The sequence below is a fragment of the Rhinolophus hipposideros genome (genome assembly GCF_964194185.1).
Source record: "Rhinolophus hipposideros genome assembly, chromosome: 14".
Classification (NCBI taxonomy): Eukaryota; Metazoa; Chordata; class Mammalia; order Chiroptera; family Rhinolophidae; genus Rhinolophus; species Rhinolophus hipposideros.
The window spans coordinates 61,829,901-61,846,320 of record NC_138060.1 but is presented as its reverse complement, the minus strand read 5'-3'; the positions used below and the strand labels follow the sequence as shown (position 1 = coordinate 61,846,320).

General features: G+C 38.5%; 2 protein-coding genes across 7 annotated transcripts in view; both read right to left on the bottom strand.

The window, feature by feature from the left end:
* Positions 1–16,420, bottom strand: part of RBM6 (RNA binding motif protein 6) — a 90,509-nt gene that overhangs the window by 56,341 nt on the left and 17,748 nt on the right. For 3 of the 6 annotated variants that reach the window (XM_081071642.1, XM_081071645.1, XM_081071643.1), the window contains 3 exons: positions 12,895–14,447; positions 11,478–11,567; positions 10,102–10,171 (listed from right to left, as the gene is read on the bottom strand). In XM_081071642.1, the coding sequence (XP_080927768.1) occupies positions 10,102–10,171; positions 11,478–11,567; positions 12,895–13,860 (1,126 nt within the window). In that variant the 5' untranslated portion in view covers positions 13,861–14,447. The remainder of the gene's footprint in view (positions 1–10,101; positions 10,172–11,477; positions 11,568–12,894; positions 14,448–16,420) is intronic. The other 3 variants (XM_081071640.1, XM_081071644.1, XM_081071641.1) reach the window with 1 other exon arrangement.
* On the bottom strand, positions 4,724–5,074 carry LOC308507134 (NADH dehydrogenase [ubiquinone] 1 alpha subcomplex subunit 5; the record flags this gene model as incomplete). The annotated part of the gene is made up of 1 exon (XM_081071649.1): positions 4,724–5,074. One exon carries the CDS (start codon positions 5,072–5,074, stop codon positions 4,724–4,726), a length of 351 nt encoding a protein of 116 aa, XP_080927775.1.

Genomic DNA, 16,420 nt, shown 5'->3' with positions numbered 1-16,420 from the left:
CCATGATTTGTGAGAACTCCCAAATTCCTTTACAAAAATGAATTACAAGATACTGTGGTCTATTTAGAAGAGGAATACAGAACACTCAGCCCAGATACCCATTCTCCACAAAAACTGAAGCCCCTTACAAAGATTACATTCCTGTGTTCACCAGCATATTCTCTGTGTGTCAACACTTGTATATATTGGCTGGATGAGTGAATCAATAACACTGTCCAATAGTTTCAACAGCAGAGCCATACATAAGTCACAACAGCACATACGTATCTGGTGAGTAACACCAAAGAATGAATGAATTACAAGTCTTACAGAGTGCTATTTTATTTTAAGAGATGAAAATATAATAACATTTTCTATGTATAGCATAACTGAGACCAGGCAGAATCAATCATGAAGTCAACCAGAAAGGTGTAAGTACCACTTAGTGGGCCATTAACATCTGTGCTTAAACTGTAAGTGTTCTCTGTACTCATGAAAACACTTTTAAGAAATCAACCTTTACATGATTTGAAAAGCAACCAATTTTCAAGAAGGCTTATTTTAAAAAATTGAGATATAATTCATATACCATAAAATGCATCCTTTTAAAGCATACAATTCAGTGGTATATTCATTCACAAAGTAGTGCCACCATCACCACAATCTAGTTCCAAGAAGGCTTACATTTAAATTAGCTAGGAGTGGGTGGTGAACACATAATGTGAGATATAGATGATGTATTATGAAATTGTACACCTGAAAACGATGTAACTTTACTAACAATTGTCACCCCAATAAAATTTAATTAAAAAAATAATAAAAAAATTAGCTAGGAAACCTAAGTGATAACCTAAACAAGAAACATGAAGCAAGTGAAAACTGCCTTAATTTACATTCCGAGGGTAGAGAAGGTAAGCTAGAAAGGTAGCACAGATCAGATGTTCTAATGCAGGGGAAAGTGAAGGGAAGAAGTCAGTGTATTTTTAAATCCTGTAAAGTTTTGTTTGTTTTGTTTTTAAGATTTTATTGGGGAAGGGGAACAGGACTTTATTGGGGAACAGTGTGTACTTCTGGGCCTTTTTTCCAAGTCAAGTTGTTGTCCTTTCAATCTTAGTTGTGGAGGGTGCCGTTCAGCTTCAAGTTGTTGTCCTTTCAATCTTAGTTGTGGAAGGCGCAGCTCAGCTCCAGGTCTAGTTGCCATTTCTAGTTGTAGGGGGCGCAGCCCACCATCCCTTGCGGGACTCGAGGAATTGAACTGGCAACCTTGTGGTTGAGAGCCCACTGGCCCATGTGGGAATCGAACCGGCAGCCTTCGGAGTTAGGAACACGGAGCTCCAACCGCCTGAGCCACCGGGCCGGCCCTCCTGTAAAGTTTTTATGGATGGCCTCTATCTGCTATCCATGGAAGGCAACTGTGTAAGTGACTTTTCCTCCCTGGACAGAAGCTGGGAGTCGAGCTCCTTTCTTCTTGCTAGTCTAGAAGAGACTCTTCAGTGAGTTCATCTAACGACCAAAAGGCACGGAAAGCCCCACAGAGCCTTACACAACCTGGAAGACTCTGCCAAAGCCACCTTAGCCTTTGTGCAAAGAGACAAGAGAGGACTACAGAAGCCAGAAGCAATTCCATCAAGAGAAGAGCGAGGAACTCAGGGAACTGACAGAGGGCTATAAACAGGGTTCAACACCTTCCCCATCTCCAAGAGGCAAATTCCATCTTAGCTAAATAGTCCTAGGGAAAGAGGCTACAGCCTGCCAACAAAGGCACCTGCTCATCACTGTATGTTACATTCTCCAAACAGCCATATGCTCTACTTCCAGATGCCACGTGTGCTTTACAGAGAGACATTCAAGGCTACATAGTCATCCAACTCAAAACCACCAAGCTGGTGCTTTTTGTTTCTGAATAAAGTGATATCTTGGATTTCTGAATAAAGACCTGTCCCATTCTCAGATCCAGAATGAGACTATTTCCAAAAGTCCCAAGGAAAGGTAGCTTACACGGAGCCCAATAAAAGTCAACAATAATATTAAAACCTCTCTACCAGGGCTGCAAACTACCTCAAGACACCTCTGCTCACTTATGGGGTTTCAACAAAGGAGCTATATTGAACGAGTCAACTCCCAGAATAGAAAATGAGTTTCATCCTAAGTGTCAGGAAAGTTAACTACCCAAATGAAAAAGGCTATTTTATAGTTAAGTTAAACCAGTAATCCTAAATTCTTGCTTTCCAAAACAGTCCTGGGATTCTCCTTTAATATCAGCAACAAGCCCTCAAAAGTGCCCAGCCCTGCCCAAGCCCTGAAAAGATGCTTGTATTCACTAGCTGACAGAACTAAACTCCCACTCCCCTCAGACCCTGAACCGCAGAGCCCCACTGTTCCCATAAAGGCTACAGGGACCTCAAGCTAGCTTTCCCCCAATAGTCCAGTGAGCCCCTAGCACCTAATGAGGTTTAAAATATTAATATATCATGATCAGAAACGTGCCCATGTCTCTGCTCGAGGTACACAGTCTTTTCCACTCCCAGGATCTACACCAAGATAATCTCTTATACGAAGTAAGTCCTTAAAATGAGGGTAAGGGTCACAAAACACCCACACTCTCTAAAAGTACCTTCTATTCAAAAGTCTTTGGGTTGGGAAACTTCAAAAATGAAATAAATAAGGCAAATCCCCGGTAATTCCAAAGCTGACTAAAATTAACCCTAGTTCCAGCGCCTCTCCCCAGGCTCACCTGATCCCTCCAGCACCGTGTCACGGGAGTCTTCTCTAGGTGTGCTGCTTTGCACTCAGCCACAGGGTCCATTCACGACCACCACAAGGTTCACCCAGCCCTAAAAAGTGCCTTCACTTCCCAGATGTTCTTACTCTTAAAGCTCAGCCACCTTTCCTTGAGGCTCATCTGTAAACATCCTCCCCAAATGTGATCCCAAACCTGGTAAGACTCCTGGATGAAAACAACACCTTCTGCATTTTTGGAGATGTGGTAAGTAAATGTGATATTTTCCCATTAGCCTATGATCAGTTTTTTCCTAAGAACTAAAAATATTTACCTGTCTATTCTGTAAAAGCCAAAAATACTGCAAAAATGCACATTTGCATTTTCCAACTATAATTTATTTTTTCTAAATGATGTTAAGGTATTGTGTCTTTAGCTGCTGCTCCCTTTGGGATACCACCAACTTTTGTATCGTAAGTGTCAACCCATTTCACAAGGGATTTCTGCCCGTAAATTGAAAGATCCTCTCTGGGTTTTTTCTTCTTTTCTTAAGGAAGGCACTTCTGTTTTATCAACATGGAGGTAAAAACTCAAAGCATTTCAACTGTAAAAAATAAAAAGGTATGAGCCTGATATCCTTAATAAACACAGAAGGTATGAGGCCTCTAATACAATGTCACTTTCAGTATATCCAAAATGCTAGGGTAGGAGACCAAGTGTCCTGGTGGTCACTGCAAATGCTCACTGCCTAAGAAGAACTATCCTTCCCAGGGCCACAAAAACTGGGCCCATTTGCTATGAAAACTCATCGAATCAAAGCTTCTTCTGCTAACCATCTTACTAACCTTCTAACTTTGAGACACTAGTTAATGAAACAGTAGTGAAGTAATTCTGTAGCACTTCAGTTACTATACAGAGTTCCAACCTATGTTTGAGACTTATTAGTAAACAGTCTAGACACTATATTTTTGCTTAAATAATACAAACTCCCTTGGAAAAAACTTCATAGCAAGCTTATCTACTGTGGAGTATGCAAATCTACCTGAAAACCAAGAGCAATTATGTCTGCATTCATGTCACAGAAATACTGTGAGAATGAGCATCTGTAACCATTTCAAGATCTCTGGAGGAAATATGTTACACAAACAGAAAGAACTAAGGACCTAAAATAACATCAGAACTACTCCACCTCCTGCCCCAGCTCTGCAGTGCAAAATTGGTATCAGGTGGGCAAGGCATCTGTTTGCCATGGGCTCCTAAACCACAGAAGCTTAGTCTTTTCTACTTACAGGAGGTCTACTTGCTTACTAAGTCTCCTTTAAACTGTGCAAAAAGTCCTAGAATAAAGAATATAAACAAATAGGAACCAGCAGTGGTTCTCATAATTCAGGGCACATCACAATTACACGGAGAGCCTGTTCAAGCAGCGATGGCTGCGGCCAGCCCCCAGTTTCTGGTGAGGGGGCGGGGCTGAGAATTTGCATTGCTAACATGTTCTGAGGGAGTGAGTGCTGCCCCTGCTGACCCAGGACCCACTCTGAGAACCAATGCTCCACAGCCTACTTGTCCACAGAAGCTGTTCATTGTAGTCTTTATCTTGCAGGATTGCTGCTGATCATTTAAAAATAACATACATCAGTTTTCCAATTTTTTTTTTTTACCTTTTCTGTTTTTTTATTTTCAGAATAAAAAACACTAAAGGATGTGCTGAATACTAAAAATACTTCAGACTTCAAACATGGCCTCTGTATTGAAATCTATAGGAATTTTTCTAATTAACCTCCAAATCTCCCACATCCATTTGAAAAAAAATATCATCTTTGAAATAATTTGAAAGAATGCTTTATAAACCAAAACTGATTTGTAAGTTCCTATTACATAATCATCAATTTTAACAAGTCTCCTAAATATGTTCTATATCAATTTTTTTGATTATATGATGTCAATAATATGGAAACATTTTTGATACAACAGAACATTTAGTTACATCATTTTCCTGTCAACACACAAGTCATTTAATCATAATTATATTGGCCATTTCCACTGGTTGGCAGGAGGTTCTTCCACTAAAGGCTCCCATGGTTTCCATTGTAACATTTTTCTTGCCAGACTTAGTTCATTTTCAGCCTGAAGAATCACCTCTTCTATTTGGCCACCCTGAAGTTGGTCTTCTAATTTTTTAACATCTGGTTCCGCTTTAACCATACCCAGCCTCTCATTTGTAATCTGTTCTGTATACTTTCTGTATGCTGCAGTTTTAGGGACTTGCTCAAGGACATCAAGAATCTTTGCGTACAATATTCTTAGCCTCTCGTGCGGACTGTCACACACGGCCAATCCCACAAGGCCCGTGGTCTTCTTTAGCACGCCCGCCATGACAGCGCCGACTAGCCCGGCACCCAGTTTTCCAATTTTTAATTGGAAATAATTCCCTAGTTACCAAAAAGTTGCAAGAATATAGTCAAAAGAACATGCTCATATACTTAAAAAAAAAAAAAAAAAACAGCGATAAATAGAATTTATTTTGTACAAGTGTTACCAACATACACACAGCCCCAGACCTTTCCAAAATGGGTGTTGGGGCTGGAAGGCTGGCCCTTGGCGTGGCGCCTAAAAAGTGTGGTCTCACAGCAGACTCATATACTCTTTTACCCGATTCACCTATCGAGATACATTTTGTGTATATACTTTATCATTACTGTCTTCCTCCCTTCTCCATATACATCAAACACTTTTTCTAAACCATAAGAGAGAAAACGGCATACATCCTGGTCGTTTACTCCTGAAAATGTCATATATTTCCTAAGAATAAGGATGTCCTCTTACATAACCACAGTAGTCACCAACTTCAGCGAATTGAACACTGACACACCACTTCCACAGTCAATGTGTAACAGTTCCATTACGCCCCCAAATCCTCTCATGCTTCCACTTTACAGTCAACCCCTCCCCCAACAAGCTTGCAATCACTATTTCCTATTCCTATAAGTTTGCCTTTTCTAGAATGTCGTATAAATGAACTCATACAGTAGCTTGTCTTTTTTAAAAATTATGATCAAATACATGTAACATAAAATACACCATTTTTTTTTAAATTTATTTATTGGGGTGACAACTGTTAATGAAATTACATAATTTCAGGTGTACAATTCCGTATTACATCATCAATAAATCCCATTGTGTGTTCGCCACCCAGAGTCAGTTCTCCTTCCATCACCAAATATTTGATCCCCCTTACCCTCATCTCCCTCCCCCCCACCCCCCTTACCCTCTGGTTACCACTAAACTATTGTCTGTGTCTATGAGTTCTTGTTTCTCATTTGTTTGTCTTGTTTTTGGTTTATATGCCACATATCAGTGAAATCATAGGGTTCTCTGCTTTTTCTGTCTGACTTATAAAATACAACATTTTAAAGTATACAATTCAGTGGCATTAAGTACATTCACAATGTTATGCGACCATCACTAGTTAGTCCCAGATATTTTTGTCACCCCCAAAAGGAAACCCCATAACCACTAAGCAGTCACTCCCCATTTCCCTCTTCTCCAGCCCCTGACAACTACCAAACTACCATCTACTTTCTGTCTCTATGGATATGCATGTTCTGGACATATCATATAAATGGGATTATACAATACGTGGTCTTTTGTGTCTGGCTTCTTTCATTTAACATGTTTTCAAGGTTCATCCAAGTTGTAGCTTGTCTCAGTACTTCATTCCTTTCTATGGCAATGTGTCACCTTTTGAGTCTAGTTTCTTTCACTCGGCATAATGGTTATGAGATTCATTCATGTTGCTACATGCATGAATAGTTTCTTCATTTTCTATTACTGAGTAGCATTCCATTATATGTATAAGAATTTGTTTGTCCAGTCACCAAAACATATTTTACTTCTGATACTTTTCCCAGGAATATATCATGTAACTCAAGGTCATTTACAACAAGTGGGGTTATATTTGCAAATGGCAAAAGAAAAACTCGAATATACACAACATATGTAGGTTCACAATCCCTTCTCTGCAATTCTAAAATCCTAAAATCCCTTAAATATCAAGTTTTTTGGTAAATTCTCAGTGATGTCATCTGGAAACAAATGCTGACCTCCACCATACGGAGTCTCTTTATAGCCTTTTTTCAGTCTGTTTAGTGAGAACAGTTATACATTTTGCTGCAGAAGTGTTTTTATGTCTGATATACATCGCACTAGGGGATATAGTTTATATATGATCTATGTCAGGGGTGTCCAAACTGCGGCCCGCGGGCCAACTGCGGCCTGCAATCCATTTTTAATTGGCCGGCAGCAAATTCCAAAAATATATTTAATTTACTTAAATAAACCAGGTGATGCAATACGTACTTCACCTCAAGTGAGTGGCCCGGCTGTTTGTGTATTTTACTGCTTATGGCCCTTGGTGAAAAACGTTGAAAAAAGTTTGGACACCCCTGATCTATGTACTACATTATCTTCCCATATTCCGAAAAATTCACAAACTCATCTGACCCTGCAGATTTTGGATAAGATTTGTGGCCCTATACTTACACAGCTCTAAATGAAGCAAAAATTAAATTGATAATTACTGCAGTCAGTGAACAGGCACTAATCTTTCCTCTCTTATAGACTGGCTCCCCATTACATCAACTAAAGGATGAACTCTACCCAGAACTCTATCCCTCTTGTGAGCAATAGCCATCCTGCGTGGTCTTTGCAGGTTATCATACAGCCTAAAAGAAAATTGACCGCCATTAATAAAAGTCACCTTTTCTACTGAAATTCACACACAATCTGTGAAATGTTAACATTCTGATTGTTCCAAGGCATATTCTTCAATAGATAAGACGGCACTACCGTGAAACCTAAACTACCCTTTAATACTCCGCACCTCAGAAGACATCACAGCGGTTCTCCATATCCATCACACACTTATTCATTCAATGCATACTGGGAACCTGTCAGGGCCAGGCAGAGTGTCAAGCACTGAGGAAACAGGACCAAATAAGACAAGCAAGACTCCTGCTGTCATGGAGCTAACTCGTTAGTGGGAAGAATAAGACACACAAAACCATTGAGAAAAATGTCAGTGACAATTCCTATGACAACACACTAGGATACGATGAAAAATGACTGATGAGTGATTTTGGATCCAATGGTGAGGCAAGGCCTCTGAGAGGTGAAACTGAAGCCAAGAACCAAACCTCACAAGACAAGTGAGGATCAGAAAGAAGAGCAGTGCAAAGGCCCCGACAGAGGACTAAAGCTGTGGCTAGAGCGTAATGAGAAAGGTGGAGAGCAATACAGGATGGGTCAGACAAATAGCCAAGGGCCAGCTCACGAGGGACAAGAAGTTGGGAATTTCATTCAAGTAAGATGGAAGGCCATTAGAGGGTCTTAGGCATTGGAGTAACATGATCTGAGTGGTATTTTCAAAAGTTCACTCCACTTGCCACACAGAGATATAATACGGATAACATGGGACTGGTAAACCAACCTCATTAAAAAAAGAAGAAATATATGTATTTAATATACTATCACCTCATATACCATGTTTCCTGGAAAATAAGACCTAGCTGGACCTAATGCATCTTTTGGAGCAAAAATTAATATAAGACCGGTATTATACTATATTTATAATTATATTGTATTATGTTATATAAAACCCAGTCTTATTTTAATATAACATTAATTTTTGCTCCAAAAGATGCATTAGAGCTGATGGTCTGGCTAGGTCTTATTTTCAAGGAAACACAGTAATAAAATGCTTAGAAAAGACTGCATTTCCTGAAGGTGTATTTTTTTTTTTACCAATATCCCGAACAATTTCACATGTATGTATCAATGTCTTTGGATGGCCAATTATGATTCTAATAGTTACCACAGCCCGCAAATTTAAGAACTTCCTTTGTGGACCATATATTAATATGTTTCACTTTGCTAATAAATCTGACAAATAGAAAGTCAGTAAGTACTAAAGACTTGAAGAGTTTAAATTGCTGCTATTTAAACATCAAAACATCTCTTCTTTCCTACATATACCAATAGTTAATAAAAGCACAGTTCACGAAACAAGATCAAAGCTGAGGTTATTGCCCTATCACAGTTAAAAAGCAACAACAGCCTATAAATTCTACTTTTAGTTCCCAAAGATAGCAGTAAGTCAAGAAAGTGTGCATGAGACACGTGCAAAAAAAAAAATTTTTTTAAATAAAGTGTGCAAGAATAACGTAAGTACTCTTGGTCATGTTTCCACAAATTCAGGGTTGCTTTTAAAATACATAAATTATCAGCCTTCTACTGAGAAATAATAGCTGCTAAGTTTGTTCTCAAATTATAGAAAAAATATTTCTGGACTTAACATTAAGTTTATTTCAACACCAGATTATTTTCAAGCACAAGAATTTATTTTTGTGAATAGTTTCCTTCTGTAGAACCAAACTGAAAAACAAGCTCTCTAGCTAATGCAAAAACTTTATTCCTTGGTAAACTGTTTGAAAGTAAACTATATCCTCAAAAATACGGCATGCTCTTTACTTGAAGAGTTCTTTAACTTGGATTACTGAATCTAAGTTCTGTGAAATCTAAATTCTACTTTCTTCAATTTAAAATTCTGCAAAATAGATCACTTAAAGATTACCTTAAAAGCAAAAACAAAAACAAAAAAACAAAACAAAACAAAAAACCCATAAATAAATAAATAAAATTAAACATTACCTTTATTTTTAAAACATTTCATATTACGTAGTCCTAAAAATATTGGTCAGCATCTTAAGTGCTTGGCATTTCTCTTTTGACTACATTTCCTCCATTAAGATTTGAAGGAACTGACTGAAATTGATACTCTAAAATCAGGAGGGTACTCTGAAAAGTTTAATCTGCAATTCAGACCACAGAATAGAGGTCAAAGAGAAAGTTCTCCTGGATCTATTTATGGATTTCAACAAAAAATAGCAAGACTGAAAATTCAAGAAACCACTAATTTGCACAATTTCTCTGGAAAGTTATAAATTTCACGGTGAAGCAATGAAATGTAAAATTTTACATATAGGAAGTCTATTAAATCCTACTAGGCTCCAAAGGAAACATTCCACCACCACGAAAAACATAAACAGCAAGTTTAATGATTTAATTATACAAAATATATTCAGGGACAAACACTGCAACACTCACTTTATTATTTCTTAGGCACTCAGAAGAACTGGAACATGCATCCTCATCACCCATGTATGGACAAACATCCACAAAGAACCACAGCTAAGACTAAAGCTGGCTGTTATTTGAAGGTACCAACAGGAGGCTTCTGGAAATCTTAATCGTGGTTTCTTTACAATTTTGTGAGTAGTACACAATGCAGAGATCTGACAAAGACCCTTCCTAACCTAAGGCCACATGCATATCAAGAAACTCACCTGTGTTATACTCCTTCAACTGCAAGTCCTTTACGGGCATGTCATCAGAAGTCCGAAAGGCGTTAAGAATCTGCAAGAATAAGGTATTTACACTAATGATACAAATCATGATCAAATACTGAATATTGTATTTTCCCTATCAGTTTTTATTCTCCATAATTTAAAGCTATGATTACATTATAAAAGCAAAATTAAGCCAGGCATTTTGGCATTCAAAAACTGTTGAATGAGTCGAAAACAATTTAAAAATTCCCAAGTATATAAAAAAGGCAGAAGAGCAGAACTGTCACAAGCTCAAGCTCAAGCCCTGATCAGTCAACCTGCGTTGCGAGCTTCTTCTGCTCACCTGCTATGTAACCTTTCAGTGCCGTTTCTCATCTGTTAAAAATAAGATGATACACTGAACTCACTCCAGTCCAGAGCCACAGCACTTGAACTCCCTCAGTCTGGTCAATTCTTTTCTCCATCTTCAAAGAGACTGTTCTCACACTGCATTCAAGCCTGAGATCAAATGTCACTTCCTTGGTGATGGCCTTCCCTAACTACCTGAGCTAAAACAGTCCCTACCCTAGTGACGCTCTAGACCTTTACTTTAGTTTTCTACAGAGCGTTTATCACTGTTGGAAATTACCTACCTTTTACTTTTTTGTTATCCATGGAGGCAGTGACTTTATAATAGTCACTGCTATATCTAGAACAGTGCCTGGCATATAGTGTTTAATATTTGCAGTGAATGGATTAAGAGTACCTATTCATGTGATATTTAAGAGCGCTAATGCTCATATATATCACATAACGCCTAGCTCAGAGAAAGCACTATTTGCTCTTGTACTATTCTGACCAAATTCTTCCATATGTTCAGCCATAATTTAATCAGCTAATCCTTTAACACTGAGGAGTTAGGCAGCTCCCACTTTTTACTGCTGTAAATAAACTGCATCTTTATGTATGCACTCCAACCCTCCCTCTTGGATTATGCCCTGGTGGATGACCATCAGGTCTGAGGACAGCAATTATTTGTCCTAATTTTTTTTATAAATCTCACCTCAGTGAGTACGTGTGTAACCAGTGAAATCTGAATGAGCTCTATGATTGTACCAAAGACAATTTCCCGGTTTAGCTATTGTACTACAGTAATACAACATGTTAACACTGGCAGGGGCTCGGTGAAGAATACCCAAGACTTCCCTATACATTTCTTTGCACCTTTCTGTGAATCTACAATTTTTCAAAATAAAAAGTTCAAAAAAATATTTTTTTAGGATCTGCAACTTGCACTCTCAATAAATAGCATCCATAAGGAAAAGAAATTTTTTTAATTGACCAACAAGAACAACAACAACAAAAAGCAAAAGGAACAATAAAAAGAGATTTACCTCTTCTTTTGTGGCATTTTCAGGCACCCCACTTAATCGAATAAGCTTGCTTGGTTTCTCCTCACTTGGGCCAGTCCTATAATCTTGATCCTTGAATCCAGAATAAAAAGTTATTTCAGAAATAAATATATGTTAACACAAAATGAAACTGAATGTGAAATACAGGTACTCAGAATCAAAAGTCAAACAGACTTGCATCCTATGAAGATATACGTGAAAGCTTGTAATTTTCTCTATTTTTCTGAGTTCCAAAATTTGATTTCAAATCATTAGAATACAAGTGTGCAAAAACCAAGGCTCACTGAGGGAGTTTTGAAATAGTAAAGCAGAATAATAAGAAACAACATTGAACAGAATTTTCATAATCAGAAAAACAAACAAAACAGTCTCAAAACTATAATTTTCTTTTCCTGAATGAGAAAATAGAAAGAAAAAAAAAAGAAATTTAAACCAGATGTCATTTATCAAAGATGTCATCTATAAACAAACTCTAGAACAAAGTTAAAAAGTGTCATCTGACTGTACAACTTGACAGTACAATTCAGAGAAATCTGCATTTTCCATAATCACAAGAGTCTCGGCTGATTTCCATTTCAAAAGTGTTAACAAGGATTTAACTTCTGAGAAAAAGTCTCCTATAACTAAGTGACCACAGCTCCCAGTTATGCCTACTGTCCTGGCATAATTATCAAGTGTCCTCTTTCACTCCTGAATATGAACAATAAATTATATGGTCACCCAGCTCTAACATCCTCAAAATCCATTATTTGGTTAGCACGTCTTACTTAGGATTACTATTTATTGTAATAGAAACCTGAGTAAAGATGGGTAAAATCTATTTTAAAAGATAATATTTTCATTGTCCAACTGCAAACTAACTCTCCTGGCTTATATTTACACACACATATACATATATATACATATAGACACACATATATATGTATATAGGTACGTATATATGTTAAATTATATATTATACATAGAAATTCAACATTTAAATCAAGTTAGCTGCAAGACTTGAGACATTAGCATTACCTCCTCATAACCAGGAAAGATTCCTAAGTATTCCCTAAATGAGTTTAAATAAGAAAATGAATCCAAAACAGCCACAAGGCCTAACTACGCAGGAGTTGAGAGAATCAACCACAAAGACAGATAATTTCAAAGTAAATTATTCCAAGGCATTTAAATCAGCACCATAAAGCACAATATTGAAGAGAAACATCTCAAAAATATGATCTGAGGGTCCTTTCTCTAGAGAGATATGTTCCATTCTTGAATCCAAATTTTGCTTTTTAATCGTTGCACAAGGAGAGACCTGGGACTAATGAATGGTCCTGGACTCTACACTTCATCCTTCAGAAAACCCTTACGAAAAAGAAAAAGGCAAAAAAAGTAACCCACTCCGTTAACATACCTGAAGGTCCCGCTGGACATCTCTGGGAGTTTTGCCTTCTGGAAAAGACTTGCTCTGGCCATAAGCAAACATCTGGCTTCCTGGCAGCCTGTGATCCACATCACAGTACTCCATGCTTCTGTAATCGGTGTCCTGCCGCCCAAGAAAGTCCAGACCACCTTCTTCTTTAAACAGACCAGAATCGGAACTCTGTTTTTCTCCTCCAGAAAGCTGTGACTTGTCTTGGTCTTGAAGTGGACTTTGGCTGTTCTGAAAGTCTGATGGAGATTCATGTTCAAAGTCTACACCTTGCATTTCTCCTTCTCTTGTTTCCGAATGCTCAAATTCTCCCTTCTGAATGCCAAAAGAAGGCCTTTCTGTTGTATGGTCATGTGTTGATTCTTCTCTCTTGTTCACATTCATACCAGAATGTTCTCTGTCTTGTGTAGAGGGCTGAATGTAATCCAAAATATTTGGGTCCACAGAGGGCATCTCCCTATCCTTAAATTCCATACACGTTTCTACCTCCCTGGCCCTAAAGTCCTGATCCGGCCTGGACCGGTGTCGGCCCCTGAAATCTGAATGTGGCGTATCCCTGTCCCTAAAGTCTAGATCCCCAGTACCTGAGCCTCGGCCTCTAAAGTCCACCTGTGTTCCGTCTTTGTCCCTGAAGTCCAAATCTGACACATCTCTATTCCTAAAGTCAGAACGGGACTGGTCTCTTGTCCTAAAATCCAAATCTGATAAATCCCTTCCCCTAAAATCTGCATGAGAGCCATCCCGGCCTCGAAAATCTAAATCGTAAGTGCCTCGGGCCCTGAAGTCCGAGGGAGGCGCATCCCTCCCTCGGAAGTCCGCACTGTGGGCCTCCCTGTCTCTGTAGTTCATATGAGAGGTTTCCCTACCTCTGTAGGCCACAGAAGTACCATCTCCACCCCTATAGTCCATAGGTGGGCCTTCTCTATCCCGAAACTCTCCAGAATGCATGTCCCTGCCTCTGAAGTCCAACTGGGATGAATCTCTGTTCTGGAAATCGGAAGATGAAAAGTCTCCCCCCCTGAAATCATGTCCAGATCCCTCCCCGCCATGATAGTCACCATGCGGTCCGTCTCTAGCTCCATAGCTGAAAGAATGCTCCTCTACATTTGCAAAGGGAGGCCCCGAATGCCCCTGGAAATCAAAGGGAAGTGAATCTCTGCCAGGAAAGTTGCCAGAGTGTCTCTCTTGAGCATGACTCTTAAGGGGAGGAGGAGGATAATCCCTGTTCCACCCGGGAGCAAACCTTTCTTCTTGGCTCCCACTGTAGAAACAAAGACAGTGTTATTCATATTGTCCAGAGAGTTTGAAATCTACACACCAGCACATTCTTCTCTAATCACAGCACATTCTTCTGTAAACATTTTTTTTTTTTGGCAGAGTTCTGTAACAAGGTCCTAGATCTGCAGAAAACAGCAAGGTTTTGCTATTTTAGGACGAAGTGGCGGAGTAAACTTTTACGCTCCCATTTCAGAACACGAGGAAAGTCAACACAAGGCTTTCAACATGACTGCTGCAGAAAAAGCTTTCACCCAGTCCTGCAACAGGGAAAATCCGCAATACCAGATAAGCTAGCAATGGTGACATGCTACAAAAATTTCAATTTCCTACAGCCAGGGAACTTAGAATTCCAAGATCAACAGATGATTCCTATACATCAGAAAAAGCAATGCACTGTAAATTTCTCACAGTAAGTTTTAGGAGATATCTTTCTCATTGTTGCATACAGGAGTACATTCCAAAACATTTGGTTACAGCTCTAGCGTAGACACCACCCAATCAGAATGGTTACAGGCCCACAATGAAGAAACACTGGCTGTAAATCACCAGTGGGAGCACACCAGTGCTCACGGGCTCAACACCAGGCCTGGCTGCGTCTCAGCCCCAGTTCTACAGCAGCTCTAATAGAAGCACTCACACCCGAGTCCTACTATTATAACTACCCAGGAGTATCAAGGGAGGCAGCGTGAAGCATGCCACAAAGCACGGCTAAGTTGACTAAGCCAAGCAACAGCATCCAGGAACGTAATACGGAAAGGGACCTAGAGAGAGCGTTAGGCCTTCAAGTGTTATTCCCAGGTCCCAAATGAAGAAGCTGATATTCCAAATTTCAATGTCTCATGCTAAATTTTCATGGTAATATATTTTACAGTAAGCTATATTTTACAATAAGCTAAAATATGCTATATTTTACAATAAGCATAGTATTAAATTCACATTCTTACTTTATAGAACTTAAGCGTAAATGAGAACTGGCCAATTTCTTCGCTTTGCCTATCTTCCAGGTCATTTTACATGCTTTGGCTTTGGTAAAAGATTAGGGAATTTAAATAGGCAATTAGGTACCCAGGATCCTGAGCTTAAGGGAGAGACGGGGGCGTGAAAAAGGAAAACCTGAAATGCTCTGAAGGGTTATCTGCTATTTAGCCATAAAACAAAATTAAGAGATCAAGTCCAACTCAGTTGTCTCCCCCCAGGATATATGGGTTCCATTACATGGCCCTTCTGAGCTCAGACCACACCATTATATGAGAAAGATTCAAAAGACAACTGATCTGGGTCACTCAGTTCAAGAAAACCAATTACAATGCCAAAACCTTTCTTAAAGTAATAGAAATTGAATAAACATTAGAATGGTGCATATTTAATGGATTTTCAGACTATGATGACTTCTGTTAGCTCCCATTAACATTAGTTACGTCTCTGTGGTTCATCCTAAGAGGAGCAAGTTTAAACGTTCTTCATAAGTAATACAATTTAACACTACAATTAAGACATTACCACTAACTCTAGAGTCTCCCATTTATAAAGCATTCAAATCCTACTAGTTTGCAGGAAGACGTAAGCCTCAGCAGACACTCGGAGGATGAGTGCTGAGGATCTAAATCTACATGTTTTCGGACCAGAACAAGTCCAACACTGTCTTTGAATACTGCCCTAAGGATTATTTTACCCTCTTAAATTGAGATGATCAAATAGATCCAGAGTAACCTACTGTATCAGGGTTCTTAGAATTGTATTTTATGCGGACTAGTCTATTAATATAAAATAGCAGTGGCTATGAAAGTAATTTTTAACCAAATAAAGAAATGTTAAGAAGAAAAGTTGTTAATATAAAATTATTTTCCTGCAAGATACCTTTTTTAAATACAAATTAGTCCCCCCAAAGTTATGCTACATACACTGTGTCTCCCTTTTGATCAAAGATCTTAAAAAACAGCATGTAGACTTACAGTTAAACTAAAATTAAGGTGGGGAAATACAATTTTACATAATAAATTGGTCAAAGGAAAAAATGTCCTGAAAACTTTTTAAAAGTTAAGCAACAGAGCTAAAGTGACCTAACATTTCTGGAGGCTTACCTAACCTATCAAAATAAGTGAATTCTATAAGAAAGAGCCTTACTTAACAAAATAATTACTCATTAAATACAAGTAAAAAGAATAGATTACAATCTAAATATTTTAAAATGTTCAAAAAAATAATGAGGAAAAATACCCCAAAAAAGTAA